The 21,281-nt window shown below is 36.4% G+C and overlaps 1 protein-coding gene across 3 annotated transcripts in view; it reads left to right on the top strand.

The window, feature by feature from the left end:
• Positions 1-12,126, top strand: part of COMMD10 (COMM domain containing 10) — a 180,383-nt gene extending 168,257 nt beyond the window's left edge. For all 3 annotated transcript variants that reach the window (XM_057736993.1, XM_057736987.1, XM_057736990.1), the window contains 2 exons: positions 10,140-10,199; positions 10,918-12,126. In XM_057736993.1, coding sequence (XP_057592976.1) covers positions 10,140-10,199; positions 10,918-10,956 — 99 coding nt within the window. In that variant the 3' untranslated portion in view covers positions 10,957-12,126. The remainder of the gene's footprint in view (positions 1-10,139; positions 10,200-10,917) is intronic.
• Positions 12,127-21,281: the final 9,155 nt, after the last annotated feature.

Here is a 21,281-nt window from a genome sequence, read left to right as displayed (position 1 = left end):
GGGTGAGTTGGGTGTATGATCCTCATAAGGCAGTTAAAATACTGTAAGTTAAATTCTCCAATGTTATTATTTTTCCTAAATTAAAAATTAAACCCACATGCCACCCTTTTACTCAAGTACCATAGTACAGACTGAACTGTCACCCAGTGCTATCTGTTTTGAATTCATAGTAGCATGCCCCAGACACTACATTTTAAATGTAAAATGAAAATCTTATTTATGAGCTCCAGTTATATTCAGAATTATAGAAGAATATCAACTTGTTAGAACCATTTCTTTTTTAGAATATGCATTTTTAGTACATTTGATGATTCCAAGAGGAATTTGCAAATTATAATCAGGTAATTAGGTTAGCAGGGAACTAATGTGGATGGGAGAAATGAGCGCAGGCTTCATCTGTCACCATTACAATTTAAAAATTTGTAATGGAACAACATGATTACAAGTTAACAATTTCTTCTAGATGGTTACTGCCTTAAGTCAGCCCATAATCAAATTAGTAATTGTACCTGCCTGTCTTTAGGACTTTGGGTCCACATGTGTTGAGAGTAAAATAGGGGGTTTCCTATTATTATGCTACAGGTTAATGGTGGATTTTTTTACATGGTAAGTTCAGTGCCCTCCATAAGGTGGAGCAAATGTTGAACTTACTCTTTTTTTTTTTTTTTTTATAGGAACAGAGCTTCCAGTTAGCTGATAAGAAGTGTAAATTGTAACTAAATTGTGAAATTGATACTCATTTAGTGCACATATTGGTTCTCTTATCCTTGAAGACTGACCTGACAGCACAATATGGAAAAAAATTAAACCAACATGTCTTTAATTGCTTTTTCCTTAACACTGCGAATTACATTAGGTAGTTTAATTTAGGATGCAAAATAGCTCTTGAAAGTACACACACACTGTCCAAATTTCTATGAGTTTACTATGAGTACAGTAAACTGATTTTATGAACAAAGAAGAAACCCAAACTTGAACTCTGAGCTCATAGTCTTTGAAACTACACACTGAAAACATAGTATGACTTCAATTTGGTATCTGTAGTTTACCCGGAATCCCTCAGCTAGGATACTAACACATGTTTTGAGAAGTTAAGTAATGCAGCTATTCCTAAATCTGTAATGATAATGCTTCAGTAATCAGATAAGTACTTATAATTAGAATAAAGTATAATTTTCAGGAAAAGATAGCATCACCTATAATATTTATTACAGGAAAAAAGCTCCATTTTTTGCTGTCAGTGCTCTTCTTAACATAATTTTTCACTGTATTTAAGGAGCTTCATGTAATCATATTCAGAACCTCTTATCTTGCTGATTATATTCAGCAACCATAGCTAAATATTTCAGTACCAAAGCTGAAAATCATAATGACATATCAGCATACACATAGTAAATTATAGTTAATGAATACTATAGGAGGTGCATTTTGATTGGCTCCAAGTTTGTGATCTGCTCATGCATAGCACACTGTTAATTTTTAAAAGGACAGAAAATATGGTGATGATATGACTGCCAAGCATATTGTTTTGTCTACAAAAGAATAATGTTTTAGCCAGAATGAGAAGAGCATATACAGAGTAAGTGTTTGAATAGCTGAAGTATATATCCCTGATTAAACATTTAGTGACAATATTGCAGACACACTTTTACACAATTTTTATATTGAATAAAGGTTTCTGGCCAAAAATAGTTTATTGTTATGTTGACAGCCACAACTACTGTGTTTTAAGCTAAGTATGTACAAAACCTCAAATCTTCAGCTTTCACCAGTTTGAGGCAGGGACCTTCAAGTATGAGAAGTCATTTTTCAAGCTAACTAGAGAATCAATACTTAGAGTTTAATTGTACTACTTAGCCCACATATTTACGGAGTAAGCGAGAGTTATAAGACATGTAACGCTACTGTCAGCATTGGAACGAATGCTATAGAATACTTTGAAAACCTTGTCGTCAGTTAGACATAATCCATTTATTCTGTTGCTCTCCATATATAATATTTTCCCCCCGGTGGGGTGAGAGGGAACATATTTAAATTCTTAAAATTAAGCTCAATGACCATATATTGTTATTAAGTACTATGATCAAGTACCGTACTAGGGTATTAGATTACAGTAAAGAAAACAAAGGCTAGCCCCTCCCTTGAAGAGCCTACCATCAGTGATACAAATGTAAGTAATTCCATACAGTGTAATAGGGAAAGGCAAGGACAGAGACATACATAGGGTGCTGCGTATTGAAGGCTCCGGCCAAATGAAGTAGCTGATATGTGTGCATGTGTGCGTGTCCATGCACACACAGGAGCCGTTGGAAGCATTACTGGGAGAAGACAGGGAACAGCAGGAACAAAGACCTGAAGTTTGCAGGATGCTACTGGTACTGCTGATGCGTGCAGTCGTTAGGAGGGCATTAGGAGATGAAGGCATAGGTGGAGTCATGGGTCAGGTTTTGGAAGTCTTGAATGCCATGCTGATGAGCTTGAAATTTGCTTTTGCTGTTTATATACTGCCTGTATTCTTAAACAGATAAGCATTTTGTCAAACTGTACTTTTCAAAAATTGAAAAAAAGACAAGTTATAATTTGGTTGATTTGACCCTGGGGAAATGCCTTTTGTGGCTTGTATTCCATGTGTTTGTTGCAGTTGTCCTTTTATAATGTCTATCAAACTTTTGTATGAGCTCAGTTTGCCCACTGTCCTCCCCAAATAGCAGGGGCAATGCCTGTGAGGTTTTGGAGCCTGCTAGGATGGACAATATTTTCATGAAGAGTTTTTGAAATCACAGGGCTTGAGGGAGCAACAGAAATCAGCTCCATATTCAGGTGAAAGTAGTAATTTCCTTGCTCTGTTTCTCTGTGTGATGTAGTATATTCATTGGGCTAACATAGTTTTGTTTGTATGTTTGAAATTAGAATTTTAAGCATGGCAATTGTATTATGTTAACTTTTGTGAAATTTTCACAGTAGCTTTTTTTAAAAAAAATTAACTGAGACAAAGAGAGTCACTTATATTTTTTTCTGAAAATTTTTGAGAAAGTTAATGCTTTAACCTCACATTTTACGTCTCTTACTTGGCACCTCAACAGCCATATTTATCAAACTATTTACCCTCAGCAAAGCTTTTATGTATTTCTGTGTATAATGAGTTAGAGAAGGGAAGTAATTGTGCAAATTCATGGGGAGAAACTTTTCTGTATAAATTAGCTTGATACTCAGGTGAAAGTGCTGTTTTGAGTTACCATAATAATGCATTGGAAAGAACAATGACTAGTTCCATTGCTGTATACTTTATATGATTTAGTTCATCTTTGAGACTATTTTTCTCACCTATTAAATAAGACAATTGAACTAGATTATTGCTAAAGCTCTTTCTTACTGGCATTTTGTGGTCCTTTAACTACTTCCGTTCCCCAGTTTACTTTGCTTATAGAGATGCGCCTTTCAACATCCTTGAGTCACAGAATTGAAAAGAACCTTGGGAGATTGTGTAGTCAGTTCAACCACCTCGCAAAAAAATGGAAAGTTGCTCTTTTCCTCTACCTAGAATGTTTTGCTTGCACCTTCTTAAGCTGGCATCCTCCGAATCAGAGCTGGTAGTAACATCTGTTACCCCTTTTAGTGCTAGGATTAATTCCATTCATCTGACAATGGCAAGAGAATCCTTTCTCACTGTTCCATGCACATTCTTCTTATAGTTGGAAGCTTAGCAGTAAAAGGCAACCTGCCTAACTAGAAAAGGATCTTTCTTTCGTCAAGGGTATACTCCTTCCTGTGGCTTATTCATCTCTGTTTCAGTACTGTTTCAGTGTTTGTTGAATAACTGAATATTAAGGATGGCAGAAATGGTTAATGCTCATATATATGAGTAGAGTTTCACTGACTATTCAATAATAGTGAAGATAGTCAACAAATAATAATAGAAATACTGGAATATTTTTACAACGATCTATAACTATGTATATAGTTGTAGTTGTAGAGAATATAATTCAGAGATGTATTTATTTAATAAGTGGTGCTTGATTTTTGTTTTATAAACCCATTCAGTAGAACTTCAAATGTTATTTAAATTTTATATCTATCCTTCATTTCTGTGACTGAAAAGGAGAAAACTTCCTCTTTAAGTCCTTAGCAAATTATTTTTGGATTTAACTGGGACAAGAGATTAGTAGTTTTTCTTTTACTGGAATCCTCTACTCCTGATTTTCTAGATGAAAAGATAATTGTATGGTTTCTAATTCTGATATCCTACTTAATTTTAAAAGCTAAGCAATTAAATTTGGTTTAATTCTTATCTAGTTTGTAACTATGTTATTTAGAGGTTATTTCTGCTTAGATAATTTGTGATAAGGCTAATGCATTTCTCTCTTGGAAAATGTATATGTGTTCCTAGTTTCTAAGCAATGGGAAAGCAAATGATATTTTTACTGTCAGCTTTCATCAAGTTAGACCCCTGTGAAGACCTTACTAAATTCTATTTCCATGGGAATTTTGCTAATGGGTATGTGCAACGTTATCCAGGTACTCGTAGACAGGATTACGAATTAAAAACAAAAGAAATGGGTGAACAAATACATCTTTCTTCTCTTTTAAGAGATTGGCAGAATGTTAATCTTTGCACTTTCATTTTCACTTTGCAATGTTTTCAGATAGGGTACAGAAAGTCTGTGTTGTATTAATGCATGAGACCAGCTTCGACAACATAAGTAATGAATTATCCTAAATGGGTTCTTGGTTGCTATAAGGCAGAAGAAAGAGAGTAAATCTTCTAGTCTGTGTATATTTAGTTAACAATATTAGTGACTTTAATGGGTCTTACTAGAAAATGGAACACTGAAGGCAAGCCACCCAATGTTATTGCCTGTGTGCCAACTTACTAAAATATTTTGTCTCATGTAATAAAATGCCATACATTTCCACATACCATGCAGAAAACATTTGTGAATCTGGTGATACACATCATTTATGGAACACCTACTTACCCTAAATATTGGAGTTCCGAAGGGTTCAGTCCCAGGCTGCCCTTTCTTTTCATACTGCGTTCTTCTCCTGGGCAGTCCCATTCAGTTTTAAATAGCAGTATATCAGTAACTCTCAAATGTATATCTCTTATCGAATTTCCTTTTCTGGCTCTCCAGGCTTATTTCACATATTTTCAGGGAAATATCATAGATATATCAAGCTAATTGTGTCTGAAACTGCACTTTTGATTCTTCAAATCTAGAGTTTCCTGTCTCAGTTGCATCCATCTGTTTCTCTTGCTGGAAACCCGAGAGTCATTCTTGACTCCTCCTATTCCTTCACCTCCTCCCCCAATTCGAATCTGTCACTAAATGCACTCTCTTCCACCTGTAAACCATTTTTCAAGTTTTTTCACTTTTCTCTATCACAGCACACATCTCATGTGATGTGTGTTTCCATCACGTTAGATCAGGTCGCTGTCTTTTGCCTAGACAAATGCAGTATAGCCTCCTCTAACTAGTTTCTCCACACCTAGTTTGTCCAGCTCTAATCCATTTACAAATAAAAGCCAAAGTGAGTTGCTAATATGTAAATACAGTTACATCATTCTTAAAATTCCCCAATGGCTTTCCATTGCTCTTGAAGATCTTCTCTTCTGTCCATCTCAAGAGATGATGGCGCCTATATTAGTTTGCTAGGACTGCCAGTACCACAGTACGACAGACTGGGTGGCTTAAATAACAGAAATTCATTTCCTGACAGTTCTGGAGGCTAGAAGTTTGAGATCAAGATATTATCAGGACTGGTTTCTTCTAAGGCCTCTCTCCTTGGTTTATAGATGGCCATCTTCCTCCAGTGTCCTCATATGGTCATTCCTTTGTGTGTGTCTGTGTCCTAATCTCTTCTTATAAGGACAGTAGTCATACTGGATTAGGGCCCACCCACATGGGTTTGTCTTTTTGTGGTTGAATTATAGGAGTTTTTTATATTTTCTGGGTACTATAGTCTTATTAGATAATGATTCACATATATTTTCTCCTATTCTGTGGGTTTTTTTTTTTTTTATTCCTTCACTTCTTTTAAATCTTAACTCAAATGTTATCATTTCATTGAGACCCTTTTTGAACACCTAACCTTGAATCTCCAGCTAACTACACCTAAACACACATTCCCTCTCCCTGCTTTATTTTTCTTCCAGGCACTTACCACCAACAGACATTTCCATATGTATGTTGTGCATTATTATGATGATTTTATTATTATTGTTTTTATTACGTTTCTTGTATTTTGTCTGTTTTCTTCAACTAGAACGTGGGGGATTTTGATTTCTGTTGCTCTTTTTTATTTACGTGGCACCTAGAACAGACCGTGTAGACCTTTAATAAAAATTTATTGAATAAAAATAAGTGAATATAACACATAACTGCCATTTTTTTTAATTGGGGAAATACAGCACACATATAGAAAAATAGCACAGTAATTTGTCAAAAAAAAAAAAAACACCCTTTTATCCATCACCAAGATCAAGAAATAAATTATTGCCTAATTTATAATAATAAGAAGAAGAAGAAATCAGAAGTCTCTCTTATGCCTCCTGCCAATTATTGACTCCTCTCTCCAGTCACCCAGAGGTGATTAGTATTCTGATGTTTCTGGTAATATTTTTGTTGCTTTACTTTATAGTTTTACCACCTAAGCATTTGTCTCTAAAACCTTTTCTGTTGTTTTTTTAAATCTTCATATGCATGAAATTAATCATACATGTTCTTCTGTGTCCACCCCTGATGTTCAACATTCTTTTGTTAGTCATGCATGATACTGTATTTGACTGTAGTTTATTGTTGTGTTTATATAACATTTCATTGTATTACTGTACTATAATTTACTTATATATTATTCTGTTGAAAGAAATTTTGGTTACTTTCACTTTTGGTTCTTTTGACTCATGATGCTATCAATATTCTTATACCTATCTTGTGGTGCCCAAATGTGTACATTTCTTTTGAGTTCAATATTAATACTTAGGTGTGTGTATATATTCAGCATTAGTAAATAATGCCAGACAAGTGTCCAGGATAGTTATACAAAAGTTCACCCCTTCCAGCATCTATTATCATATGTTTTTGTCTGTTTGGACATCCTCTTCTGGCAAGTACCTGTTCAAGTCTCTTGTCTTTTTTTTTCTTCTTTTAAAAATCAGATCACGCCTGTCAGTCCAGGGTACTCATGGGCAATCTGGTTGCACCCCCTTCAGCTGGGGGAACTGCCAGGAAACCTATCAAGAAAAGAGCTGTTCCTACTTATTTGTCCCCCACCCCCAGCCCTTGCATTCCACCACCAGCCAGGCTTCCAGATCATTCACACTGGCTGGAGTCCCTTTTAAAAACTGAATCTTGCATCTCAGAGTCTCCTGATGGTTTCCTCCTTTTCCTCAGCCAAATACCCAGGTGGCTTTTTTTGTCTTTGTTTAATTGAGATATAATTGACATAACGTGGTATTAAGTTTTAGGTGTACAACATAGTGATTTGAACCTTCCATACATTTTCTGAAGAATAAGCAATGAAGTGAAAGAGTTGATTCTCATTTGATAAGCAAATTTGTGACTTTCTGGTTATATTCTCAAGGAAAGCTAAGAGTATATTATCCTCCTAAAAATGGTATAGTCCCAGGAAAGATTTTGATCAGGTCTAGTCCTAATATTTGTGGGACCTGAAGGAAGAGTAAAGATGGAGGCCATTGTCCATTCTTAATTTAAAGTCATAAATAAAGCTACCAAACCGTCATGTGAAATGTGGTCTATACTTTTTTGTTGATAAGGTACTTTTATAATGTCCTGGAAGGACAGATTTGAATTTAAAACTTTTGGACTCTGTGGGGTTCCATGTCGGAATATGACAATGTGGAAAGGTGGCTCCTGGCCAGCCCCCCGTTTCCTTTTTATCCTACACATCTAAGCTCCATCCTTACTTCTCTAAAGCTAAAAAGCAACTGCCTCTGGTCACCTGTTAGGTAAACATAGATTCTCAAAATCCAGAATAATCTCTCTACACGTAGACACGAAACACTTAAAACCACTCCCATACTCTTCCATATTCTCATGGTCTTCTCTAAGTCATTGTGAGTTGAATGGGAAATGATAATGATAATTGCTACCCGTTATTATGCAAAACATAGGAAATTTTATATCTGGTATCAGTTTTTTTCCTTCTTGGGGCTAAGTATTTCAGTAAAAAGCAAGACACTACATTTAGTTGACCTTTGAACAACATGGGTTTGAACTGTGCAGGTCCACTTACACATGGATTTTTCTCAATAAACACTGTGGCACTACATCATCCATAGTTGTTTGAATCTACAGATTTGGAACCACAGATCTGGAGGGACAGTTATGGGACTTCATCCACAAAATTCAGTACCTACATCAGGTCCTGGAACCAGTCTCCCGCAGATACCGAGAGATTACTGTTATGAATGGATGTGTGTGTGTGCGTATAAAATAAACATACCTGTATATATACACACACACTTATGCACACACACACATTATTTTAGCTACTGTTATTTTAAGAAGTATTTTTTTTAAAGTTACCTTCCTTCCCTTTCCTCAGTGTAACGTTTTAGAAAACACTACTCTGAAAGAAAGCAAAGCGAAATACAGGAAACAAGAGCCTAGTAGCTTGGCTGCTACTCTCGGGGCACAGCAGATCAGTTGTTCACATACTGATTCAGTCTTCAATCTCTCCTAACTTTTGGCTGGGGAGGGGGGGGTGCCATAAAGAAATGAACTTTCTTTGCTTTTCCCCAGGGTAAACCTAAGCTTATCATCTCCCTTTAACTGCTGGAGGAAATATAGCACTGCTAGATAATGCTGATTCAGTCTTTGAAGGTTTCATGATACGGGCCAATTAACTAACTGATTTTTCTAATATGGTTTGAAAAGGTCATAGTTTTTTCTCATTTGTGAAGGATAAGGCTTTAAAACCAGTGAGCTTCTTTGTTCATTTTAAAATGTAAATACTTACCTGGGTGTATAAGAGCAAATGAAGAAAGGAATTTGAGCCTGTGTACTTAGGCTTCATGAAAAGGGAGGTGCCATTTCTGAGCAGAGCCCCATTGACTCTCCTAACGTTAACTGGAGAAAACTTGTTTTGAAAATGTTGGCTTTGTAAATAGAAGTGGAAATCATTAAAACAAAGAAAAAAAGTGAGCATAGAAACTGAGAAATGGAATTAATACATTGTTGGAAATGACCATAGACAATGAAGTGCATGAATCAATGTCTGTTTGCAACACTTTTCCGCTTCTTTAATTCATGGTGCCTGTTGTATGTCACGTGAGCACAGCAGTATGGTCAGAGCAGGTAACACATTCTTGGTATTCTCTCCTCATTAACTTTCACTTCCCAAAGGTACATGGAGTAAAATAAAGATGTTTGAACAATTTTCAGTAACTGGTTTGTTTCCTCAGTTTACAAAATCAACCAAAAGCGGGTTGGGGTGGGTCGGGTTAATGTCGCACTTTACGACAGCATCATGCGTACATACACAGTATTACTTCACATCTGCAGCGTCCATAAAGATTTCTCTGTTGCATGTGAGGTGGAAGGAAGGAGCAGGTTTAAGTCCCAGCTTTGAAGCTGTTGCATTAATTGTTAACTTTTGCTGAGTGTGTACATTAAAAAAGGTAACAGGCTCAGCATGTTAAGATCGTAACTGTTAGATTAATGCTTGGAGGCAGCAGCTGTGCTGATGGGAGGCGTTAATGGCTGGATGAGTTCAGTCAGATATGCTGCCTCCAGTGGCTTTGTGTAATGGCATTTACTAGATTTCCAATGGACTGCTGAGAAAGATGAAATATAATCTCATGTATTATCTCTGTCTTGAAAAAAATAGGTAATGAAACTGTTCTCTTGTTGGCATAGATTTTATTAACCTTTGTGGGATCAACGTAAAGAACAGATACCCCTGTAGAGCTGAAACCTATTGCTAAAGTGGAGTGTTATTAAATGTATTTTTGAGTTCTTGGAACAGTGGGGTTGAGTAGAGCAGGTAGGTTTTTTTTGTTTGTGTTTAAACCACGCAGAGAATAATATGGCATATTCTGAGGCTAGCTGAAGGGGGAAAATGCATTGTAAATTGTACACAACTAAATTTCTTTCTTTCTTTCTTTCTTTTCTTTATAGAGCCTGAAGAAAGTTCTTGTGGAATTCAGTCACAAGGAATTGTTTGACTTCTATAACAAGGTCTGTATTTTTTAAATAATTTCTGATGGGTGGGGTTTTTCACAATATTTCCTCCGTTTTATGAATTTTTATTTTTAAATGCCCATTACAGAGCTGAGTTCTTTAAACATCTTATGTTTCACAGTAGGAAGCTTTGCCAACATGAAGAAAATCTGACAAACTAAATCAGGAAGAAAATGGATATGGTTTTAATTAAAGCAATAGGATTGCTGTTTTAATGGAAAGCATTAAATAATAAACTGTGTGGTATCCAGCCACACTGGCAGTTTAGAGATAGGTAATGTTAAATGTTTTAATTTCTGGGTCCACGGGAAAAGGAAGATACCAGACCTTTAAAGATTTATATTTGAGGATATTTCATGTTTCTTTTTAAATGGTAATTTTGTAATCCAGGAAAATGTCCCCCTCTACCGCCCCTCTCCCTCTTAAAAACCTAAAATGAAACAGCTGGGTGCATTTTAAACAGCAGTGTTTAGAAATCCTTTTTTACAAATTTGAAAACTTAGCAAGCTTGAATTCTATTATCTTCACATAAAAAGAAAAACTTTCTGTTGTATATTTATTGCTATGTGAGTGCATTTAAAGTGCATAGTTACCAGTTACATTCTTTTCCTTTATTTGCATGTTTCTAAACAACACTTCATATGAATTTCTTTCCCTTCACCAACTTTCTCTCTCTTTTTTTTTTTTTTTCTTGTGTGTGTGTCTTTGTAAACAGCTAGAGACTATACAAGCACAGCTGGATTCCCTTACATGATGTTCTTGAAGACTGGTTTCTCTATCACACTCCTGCCACCTCATTGTTTTGCATTGAAGATAAACTGCCAGGTTGTGTTTTCTGAAGGATTCAGTAGCTTTCTTCTTGTAAATTATACGGCTTATTGCTTCATAGACAAATAACAGCCAAGGAAGATCATTGTTCTGAGTACTGATGTTCTAATATACATTATCTAGTTCTATGAGCCAATAGATCATTACGAACACTTTTGCTTTAAAGTAAACAAAAGTGAACAGCATATTGTTTTTACTGTCCTATTTTTGCTTTATTGCCTGACCTGTTTATTTTTTACATAGTTGATGACATTTTTACGTATCAAGAAGGATTTGTGGATGCAAAATGCAGAGTGTACCTTAGAACACAGGACTTCATTAATTACATTAATAAAAATAAAGTAGCCACACTCAATTAAATATGTGGCATTTTTAAAAAATATAATGAGTATATTTTGCTTGGGAAATAATACAGGAAAGAAATTTTAAATAGAGCTAGTACTAGTATATCAGCCAATTCCAGTATGAGCATCTCTGTGCACTTTAATTTTTCTCTGAGTTTAATGATTTAATAACAGTTCAGGTTTTTGTGTACTTTTCTTTGTACTGCAGATTAATGATTCATTTCATAGTGTGGGAGACAGATTCGGATCATGAATAAAAATAATTGTAATGAGTGCTAAATGAATATCCTTAAAATTTTAAAACAGAATGTAAAACAAATTTTACATTCTCTTTCTGTAAATATGTTAATTTCTCAATAAGATTTTTATGTCATAGAATTAGTTGGACTAAAGTGCACAGTATTTTGTGCTGTGGATATATATAAATGTGAGTATGGTTGCATGCAGAAAATAATATCAGTTAAATTTTTTATGAATGAAATCTCTGTAGTTTATTGTTTCCAGTGAGAAAGACAGACAGAAAGGGAGGGAGGAAAGGAGAGAAAGGGAGAGGGGAGGGAGGGAGAAAATGAGAGAGAAAACAAGAGAGAGAGACAGAGAGAGATTCAAATATGACTTCACATGAAAGAGTTTGATTTCAGAAATATCCTATAGTTAAACAGAACCATTGGATTTAAATCACATTCCTTATATGAGGTATCTGAGTAATATGAATGTTAAATGTCTCCCAAGTAAATGTTCAGTATATGGAATTTATGCCCTTACTCATTTATGTGTGTGCTTGTATGTTGTTGCTTAGAAGGATTAGGCATTTGGATTATTTCAGAATGTAAATATTATAGTGGCTGTCCATAGTTGGTTGATTTGAAAAGTTTTTAAACTCAAACTTCCATTGACACGATATCTAGAAGACATGTTCATAATATAATGGGATTTGTTTCTATATTTAGTTTGTGGGATCTGTCTTATGTTTTTATACTCTGTTATGCTGGTCCCCAGAGGAAAGTACCTGACTACTTTAAACATTTTGGTAAATATTCTTTCAGACTTCTTCCTATGTGCAAATAAACATACATCATTTCTAGTTGAATGTGTTAGGCCTTCCTGACAGTGACCATATGACTAGGTAGAAGTTTTCATTGGTTTGATGCCAGCTCAACTCGCAGTGTAGGTATCTAAATTAAATGTGACACTTCATAATGAAATCTCCTATTTGTAGCTTAAAATAGTGGTAAATAGTTTTCTCTCCGTTAGTCTAGTTCAGGAAAGTCTGACCAAAGCCATTGAAAGAAGGACAAGTAAATAGTAGGTCTGATTCTAACCAAGAACATAATTATTCCTGAAATATATTTAATTGCAGATAATTTTATTTCTTAAGCCACCACCATTGTTACGGTACCCAAGTAAAAGAAGATATCATTCCCAAAGATTATTAAGTGTGTGTTACTTTTTCATAGAAATAAGGTGGGTGGAGCCATAAGTGGGAACTGAACCTACTATCTTAGCAAATAACCAAGTTTTGTGTGAGTGTTTGTCATGAGGTTTGAATAAAAATATAAATTACTTGTTAGAAAGGAGTACTACAAATAATATTTGCAATTCTCCAGTTATAAAATATGATTATTTTTAATTAGGAAGCACCAAAAAATCATAAAGGAGTAGCCTAAAATGGTAAAATCTCATCATCCAGAAGTCAGCCATTAATGACATTTTGGTAGATTTTATTGAAGGTTTTTCTTTTTTTCTATTCGCATATCTTTCTCTATTATCTTTAAGTAGTCCTTCATTTGAATGAGTTACAGTTTATTTAGTTATTCAATCTATTGTTGGACATTTAGATTATTTCCAATTTTTTTAAATACTAAAGAACTCACAGGTAAAGATCATTATAAATAAACCCTAGACCACATTTCTCATTATTTTATTAATACAGATTCATAGAAGTGGAATTATTATGCCAAAAGTATGAAGATTTAGTTTCTGTTTTTACTTTTAATGGGATTTTACTATAATTATAAAATTGCCTTTTTTTTAAAAAAGTGTTTTTTTAAAGTCTTTCTATTTTGTGCTCTCACTGCCTAGAAATATGTACCTAACTAGTTAGAAACATGTGGTTTATATATTTTCATATATCTCATGTAAATGCAAACACACGCACCCCCTTTGTGTATGTTTTTATTTATTTACATTTATTTTAAGGCCATTTTTGCACATTGATAAATTGTTTTCCCAAAAGTTCATATCTGTTTATGCTCTTACCAACAATAAGTGAGAATTAACGTGCCTCAAGCGAAGTTCATCAGCCACTTCTGTACATTTTATTCTCAACATTCTTTTTAGTCTAGAGGGGTTTTAAAGAGTGTGGGCTGAGAGTGGGTTGGAGATTGAAGCATCACTGATTACTTGGGCTATGTTATGTTGATAATTCCAGAGGGATAGAAGAGGAGAATTCCTTCCAGAATCAGCAAATGTGAAAAAAATAGTTGCACAGTATTTTTGTGTAAGAGCACTGAAGTCAGGCATATACTTCCTCAACAAATATTCAGTGACTGCCTGTGGTGCCAGGAACTGTGTGTAAATTGTGTGTACCCTAGACATTAAGTTAACAGTAAGGAGCAAAACTAACATAGTTCCTGGCTTCTTGAAGTATAATGTGTTACTCAGTTAAAAAACAAGCAAAATGTAACAATCTAATTCAGAAAAGAATTTGAAAAAGAATAGTTGCATGTATATGTTGTATACTTGAAACTAATACAACATTGTTAATCACCTATACTCCAATATAAAATGAAAAGTCAAAAGAAAAAAATACCAGCAAAATGTAATAAATTGTGAACAAGTATGGGATTAAAAATAATTGGATTTTCTTAGGAGAATATAAAAGATAGGGCCAAACTTAGATGGGGCATCAGGGAAAGACTCTCTGAGGAAGTGAGATTTGGGCTGAGTCCTGTAGGATGAGTTAGAATGAGGCAATAGCAGAATAGAGTGAAAAGCATTCTAGATAGAGAGAATGGCCCATGCAGCATCCCAGAGATTGGAAAAGTCTTAACGCATTTCAGGAACCAAAGAAGATCAGTGTGGCTAGAGTGTAGTGAACAAGGGAATAGTGGAGTGCTTTTCAATTAGAGAGGTAGCCTGTCACTTCTACCATCTAAATATCTTGCAAATACTGTACATCTCTAGGATACTGCCTTTTCCAAGCTCCCATCATCTTTGCCCTGCACTACCTTGCTTCCTCTAGGCCCCTTTCAGTCCAATCTCCACACAGAGCTAATATTTTTAAAACATTAATCATATTAATTACACTATCTCCCTGCTTTAAACCCTTCAAAGACTTCCCATTGCACTTCAAGTGAAATTTAAGTGTCTGGACCCTCAGGACAGACTAAGAGTCGTATACTAGTTCTGCTGCTTTTTGTGTTACTTAATTTGCTAAAGCTCAGTTTCCTCATCTCCATGATGGGAATAATAATAATCTAAATTACCTGGGAGTGTTATGAAGATTAAATGAGATAATTCATGTTAAACATTTAACATAACTCCTAATTTGCAATAATCACATAAGTGTTAGCTGTCATTTTCATAATCACTAAGAAAATGACCAGGCTTTGTGTTGAAATTATTCAAGTTAAGATTTGAATTAAACTAAAATTGGAGAAAGCTCACTATGAAGCTTTCTCCAGTTTTCTCCCTTCACTTTTAATTTAGAGTCCCAATAACAACTCTATCTTATGATAACTAGATTTGCGCGTAATGCTCGTCTATCCCATTCTTAATTTTTCATTAACAAGGTAATAGGTGTATTATGGGATAGGACGAGAATCAGAAGTGCATTTTTTTCTGACTGTGTTTCTGCATAGCTCCTCTGGCTCTGAGGATTTTTCTTCTCTAACTCTACTCAAATGAATTTTTATCTTTTCTTACCTTAAACAATGGCTTCTACACCTTATTTATTATGCCAGGGGTCTGTAAACTATGGCCTGTGGGCCTAATCCAGCCTACTGCTTGTTTCTATAAAGTTTTATTGGAACACAGCTCCGGTGGACAGACTCCCAATCACCCATTAAAGGTAATGGGAAGTCACTCCCGTGACTGTTACATTATGTGCAGTTCTGTCACACTACCACACTCACTCTGGAGGCTTTCTCCCCTCTTGGATTTGAAGAAGCAAGCTTACCATGTTGTAAGAGAGGCTGTGGACAGAACCACAAGACTAGGAACTGCAAGTGACCTCTAGTTGCTGAGGGCAACCAGTAGCCACCAGGAAGCTGAGGCTCGAAGCCCTCTGCCCTACAGCCACAAGGAAATAAATCTACAGACAGCCTGTGTAAGTTTGAAAGTGGATTCTTTCCCAGGCAAGCCTCCAGATGAGAACATACTCCAGCTGACTGTGATTGCAGCCTTGTGAGGTCCTACGTGAAGAACCCAGACCCCTGATCCACGGTAATTGTGAGGTACTAAATGTGTGTTGATTTAAACTTCTGTTATAATAATTTGTTATGTTGTAAAACAACAGCCACGTTCTTTTGCTTACATATAGTCATTCGGTCTACGGCTGCTTTTGCACCACAGCAGCAGAGTTAAGTAGCTGCAACAGAGCGCATACACCCAGGAAGCCTAAAATACTTATTACCTGGCTCTTTACAGGAAACGTTTGCAGAGCCATTCCTTTTACTGTGCTCCTCTGGGGCACCCCTAGAGGAATATAGCAGTTGGTGGATACACACATCCATAAGACAGGTGTGGTATATATTTCTGTAGCATCACCTTTATTTTAATTTTTGCCAGGCACATGGCCATCCAATTGCAAATTATATTTTTCCATGCTCTGTAGCTACTCTAGCCACATTACTAGGTCTCACCCATGAAATGCGAGTGAAAATTATATTCACCTTCACTTTTCTTTGCCCTTTCTACGACCGAAACATAGACTTGAAGCTAAGTCAGGTTTGAGCAAATAAGGATAATGCCCTAAGGGGTAGAGCGCAACAAGATGGAAGGAAGCTGGATCCCAGAATATCCTCATGGAGCAGTACTGCTGATACACCCTTGACAAGCTGCGGCCTCCAGACCCTTACTTGAGAGATAAAACATCTTGTTTAACAACTATATTTGGTATCTTTTTAATACAGCAGCGTTGCCTATAGCCTAACTAATATGGGGGGTAACTTGATTTTAATTAGCCAGTAATTTAGAGCATGTATTTTTTAAAGAGAGATTAATATTTTACAGCATATAGTGGGAAATACATATTAATGTTAAAGAGAAAATGGGAAACTTCAAAAAAAAAAAAAAAACTTTGTGTGTGCAGCCTGTGACCTTCAGGCTAAAGTGTCAGAGCTACTAAGAGGATATATGAACCCCTTCCCCCATTGCGGCTACTTGGAAGGGAAACTTTAAGAAACCATAGGTGTATGTTGTAAATTTCCCCCGCTGTCTTTACATAATCTCTTTCCACTGCTGAAGAAGAGGGCCAGGACAATTCTGACTTGTTCAGGCTCATTAGTCAGAAGCTGCTCAGGAATTAGAACTTAAGTTTCAAATGAGTCAATTTTGCTTCCCTAAAACTCTGATTTTTGTCATCATTATGCAAATAGTTCTACTCAATACACCAGCCTCATTTAATGCTAAAATTAGAACCACATTAATTTGAGGGATTTTATAGTAAAGCTTAATGGCATGTATAATTTTGGAGAATTTCAAGGATTTTATCATTGCTTCCTTCCCCCCCTCCCCCCTTCCCCGTCATACATACTCTTGAATCTTATTAAAGGTCTTTAGCTTTTGTCTGAAGTGTAAGGTTGTACTAGCTGATTGAAGACCTGTGATCCAAATCCAAGTGATGGCAGTTCTCATAGCTCACTTTATTTGTTTTATTTGAAATAGAAAGCTATTAGTTTTTATTTCAAAAGACAGAGTTGAAGCAGGTCCAGGCTATATATCTGTAAGGAAAAGGATGCTACAGAACTAGAGAAACTGTTTTAGTCTCCAAAGCATGAAAAATAATGAATATATAATAACGTTCCCTTAGTAAAACTAGAGTTCAGTCATTTTTAGCATCTTTTAATGAGAGTATGAGACTCTCATTCTATAAATGACTTGGGTTTTTAAATTTTTTTTTTCTTCAAAGCAATCTAGGTAAGGGAAAGAAGGGGAAAGCAGTTAACAGTAAATTTAAGTTGCATTTATTTCTGAAACTGAGTTTTAAAGAACACAGTTCATCCTTCCTGAATTGTTTAAGGAAAAGTCATTAAGGTTTTTTTCATCTTTAGTAAATGTAGAGTTGCTGTGAAGCATGGAGCTCAGTGACGTCTGAAGGTCTTTTCCCATGTCTCCTTGCTTCTGAGATAACCAGATTTTCTTTGTGCTCTGTTTCTAGTCCACAGTTCGGATTCTTCCTACAGGGTCAACCAGGCTACCTATGGACAAAGCAAAAAGCTGTCCCCAGAAACAGGCTGCTCTCACACTTCAGCATTGGAAGCTTGAGTGTCTCTCTCCATCCAGGAATGCGGTTTTGCTTTGGCAGCAGAGCACAGTAATTTTCCAAATGATCAGAGAAAGTAGTGACTCATACATCCCAGACCACGTGTTCTACTTTGCAGGCCAGCCTCTCTATTACATGCTCATGTAAGTAGTCCTGTGAGCATCAGGGTATTAAGAAATATTGGCTAAATGAATTACTGGAGTACATTAATAGTTTTTCTCCCTCCACTTCTATTATCTGCACACTGCCGTGTGAATTCTTAAAAACCAAACCATCATAAACCTGACTTTCAAATGGCTTTGGCTAAATGTGTTGGTAATCCCTCTAGCAAATAGCCACCTCTCTTCTGGGAAGGATCACCTAAAGTCACTCAGCCTTTCAGTTCACCTATGAAAGAAGATATATGTGAGTAGAATAGAAGCCTGATAACCTGCCAGAGACCCAGATTTCTCCTATCCAGAATGCTAGAGCAAGTTCTCCCACTGCTGTGAGGAGATTTATGGCGGTCATGTTGACCTAGACATGCTTCTGGTACTGATGCTGCAAAGTCTGAAAAACAATTACATTCCTACCAAATTCAGAGGAGATTTATGTGACAAGGTCAAATGGAGTGCTCTAGAAAGACATCAGCAACATTCTGATAGTGAGATGCCTGTTAAGTATGGATAGATTTTGTGAGCTCATTACCCAGGTTTTAATTTCCTATTGAAAAAGTTGTCTTAACTAAAGAACACATATACACACTGCCTACAAAGAGGCTTTCCTCGCTGATGTGGGTAATTCAGTGACAAAGTTTTAGAAAGAAGTTTTCCCTTAGATGATACAGATTGTTCCAAGTTATCATGCATATACAGGCGAGACAAAAATCTGAAAAATTCGCATGGATAACACAAAATGCAAGCAAGATGCAGAACCATGCATGCAGAAAGTTGTTCAATAACCCTTCAGTTAAAATGTTCCCTTTGTTACTAAGACACTGCATTTAGATACAGAGCCCAATGTGAAGGATCAGTTTCTTCTTGATAGAGTGATGATTTATGACATCTAGCTTTTCTCCCTCATGGCAGAAAAGACCCTCTCTGTCAGAGTTTCGGTGTTTCTTACTGCAAAGTATGTTCCGCACTTTACCTGTATGATCTAAAGTAACTAGAATAGTAATAAATCGTCGGCCGGTTTGGGTGCATCTGCTTTGTGGACTTGGGAAAATTATCCAACACAGGCATTCCCCACTCCGCAGGCTTGGGAGACTCTAGGAGTGCCCTCCTCTGCTAGGTGTGCTATTAACTCCCTTGTACGTTTGGGTCAGCAGTCTTATAAAGTTCTGCTGAGCAGACTCAGATGTGTTGATAAGTGCCCTGAGCTGGTGGGTCAGCAGAGTGTGACCACCATCTGTAGGGGTATTCCTTCCGGCACTCAATGAGAATCTGCTCACGTGTTCTGATTTTACAGTGCCATGGTTCTTCTCTACTGGCTTCTGGGGACCCCTCCTCCCATTTCCCTTTTTCCTGGATTATTTTCCTTGGGTTAATGCCATTCCCATGAGTACATTTTACTTTTGGATCCCTTTACTCTAGGTTTCACACTCAGTTAAATTTGTAATCAGTATAGTCTCACAAATGTTTTTATTATTTCTTATATATTTAGCTTTGTAGTCTGTGCTGCGGGATCCAGGGTTGCAAAAATGTCTACTTGAAGAAGGGGGACCTCAAAAAGTCAGATTTTCTTTCTATAGACTCATATTTTTTGAGAAGTAAAAAATCCTCCTGTAATTAAATACTCTTTATTTCATCAGCTTTCTAAGACTGAAGTACATGTATTTTAGGCTTTCCGAAAGAAGCCGCCTCTATTTCATAAGCTGCTCTGTATAGGATTTCAAATAGAACATGTTTATAGGGAGAGGGTGAATGTTTTACAGAGAAAGGAATGTTTCTGGTCCTCTACATAGTTCCCTATTGTCTCCCTTTCTAGCTCCCCCACATCTTTTAAGGGAGAATGATTTGCCATTCTGTTTGGTTAATTATAAAATATTTGTTGATGTTTACTGATGGGCAGAGTGCTATAAAAAGCACGTTTGTGCAGTGGTGATCCTCTCTTGCACTTCCTGCTTTCACTTCGTGGGTTGGACTTGCCAAAAGCACCAGGGGAAAGAGGGCCTAGCCATTTCTCTCTGCCTCAGGGAAGTATCATTGCTTTAGTTTTGTGTCATGTGTCTGGCAGGGACTAGTGATGGTCCAGGATTTGAGCTGAAGCTGAGGTGTGTGGGGTAGGAGGATCCTTCTCAGGCTTTAAGAGTGAACCCTACACTCTAACCCAGCTTGATCACAGCTCTGAAAGGCAATAATAAAGTGTGACTTTGTTTCTCATTTGCTATTAGTCTTCCTGTATGCAGCTCCCTTGGGAATGTCAAGTCTTGAGGAGTGATTGGCAGGACAAGATTTGGGTGTTTGGAGATTCTCTAGTCAAGTGCCATTAAATGCAATCACAATTTCTCCTCTATCCCTTATAACTCTTCTCAGCAAATCTGTCTTATTTTTCAGTGGCAAACGTGTAGAGAGCTGTGGACAAAATATCAAAGGCATCGTTCATACCTCAGCTCTCAAATAGGCACTGAGTAACAGAAGAAGGCCTTAAAATCAGTGATGAAGAAGACCAGCTTGACATTCTTAATAAACAAAATACCCACTTCTGTGAAAACAAAGGAGAGATATTGCTAAGTCAATTTCAAAGGCCACAACAGACCAATGAGACAAGTTCCCCGGAGGATGGAAATTGACCCCACACTCATGACATCCTCTATGTTTCTGAGAACCTGAACTTCAGCTTCTCTTTCCAGCTCCCTAGAAAGTTAAAGAGGTATGGATTGTACTTTGATAGACTGGCATGATTTGACCATTTGCTGAATTTGTGGAAGGAAAAGAGCAATGAAAACTAGACTCCTCTCTTTCTAGACTAAGCGTTGACAAAGCAGCACAGCTAAATAGGAAACTGAGAAGAATAAAGGATGCGATATTAATGGACTGATCAAGTTACCCTTACATGCTCCAGTAACAGATGTCCAAGCCACTTCAGGGCTACCTTTGTGCCTCCTTTTCTAAATGTGTTTAGTTATCTGCAAGTGAGGCTGATTCCCATCATATGAAACCCACAGGATTTGCTTCAGGCAGGGAAATGATTGAACTAAAGACTTCTTCCATATGTTAGTTTCACCCTGAAATATTTAACCGGTATATACCGGTGTATATCAAAAGCAGAGCAAACTGATTTTGTAGTGCCAAGTTGTTTCTGCCTCAGACAATTAACCACTACCATACTCAAATCTATGAAAGTGCTTATTGGCAGAACTTCATCCACAAAATGTGTTATAGGCGGGACTGAAAAATTTTCTAATTATATTAGTGACATTTAGCGTTAAAGAGCGTG

Source organism: Hippopotamus amphibius, chromosome 1 (assembly GCF_030028045.1).
Source record: "Hippopotamus amphibius kiboko isolate mHipAmp2 chromosome 1, mHipAmp2.hap2, whole genome shotgun sequence".
NCBI classification, from domain to species: Eukaryota; Metazoa; Chordata; class Mammalia; order Artiodactyla; family Hippopotamidae; genus Hippopotamus; species Hippopotamus amphibius.
The sequence above is the reverse complement of the archived record's forward strand: the minus strand, read 5'-3'. Positions and strand labels throughout refer to the sequence as shown.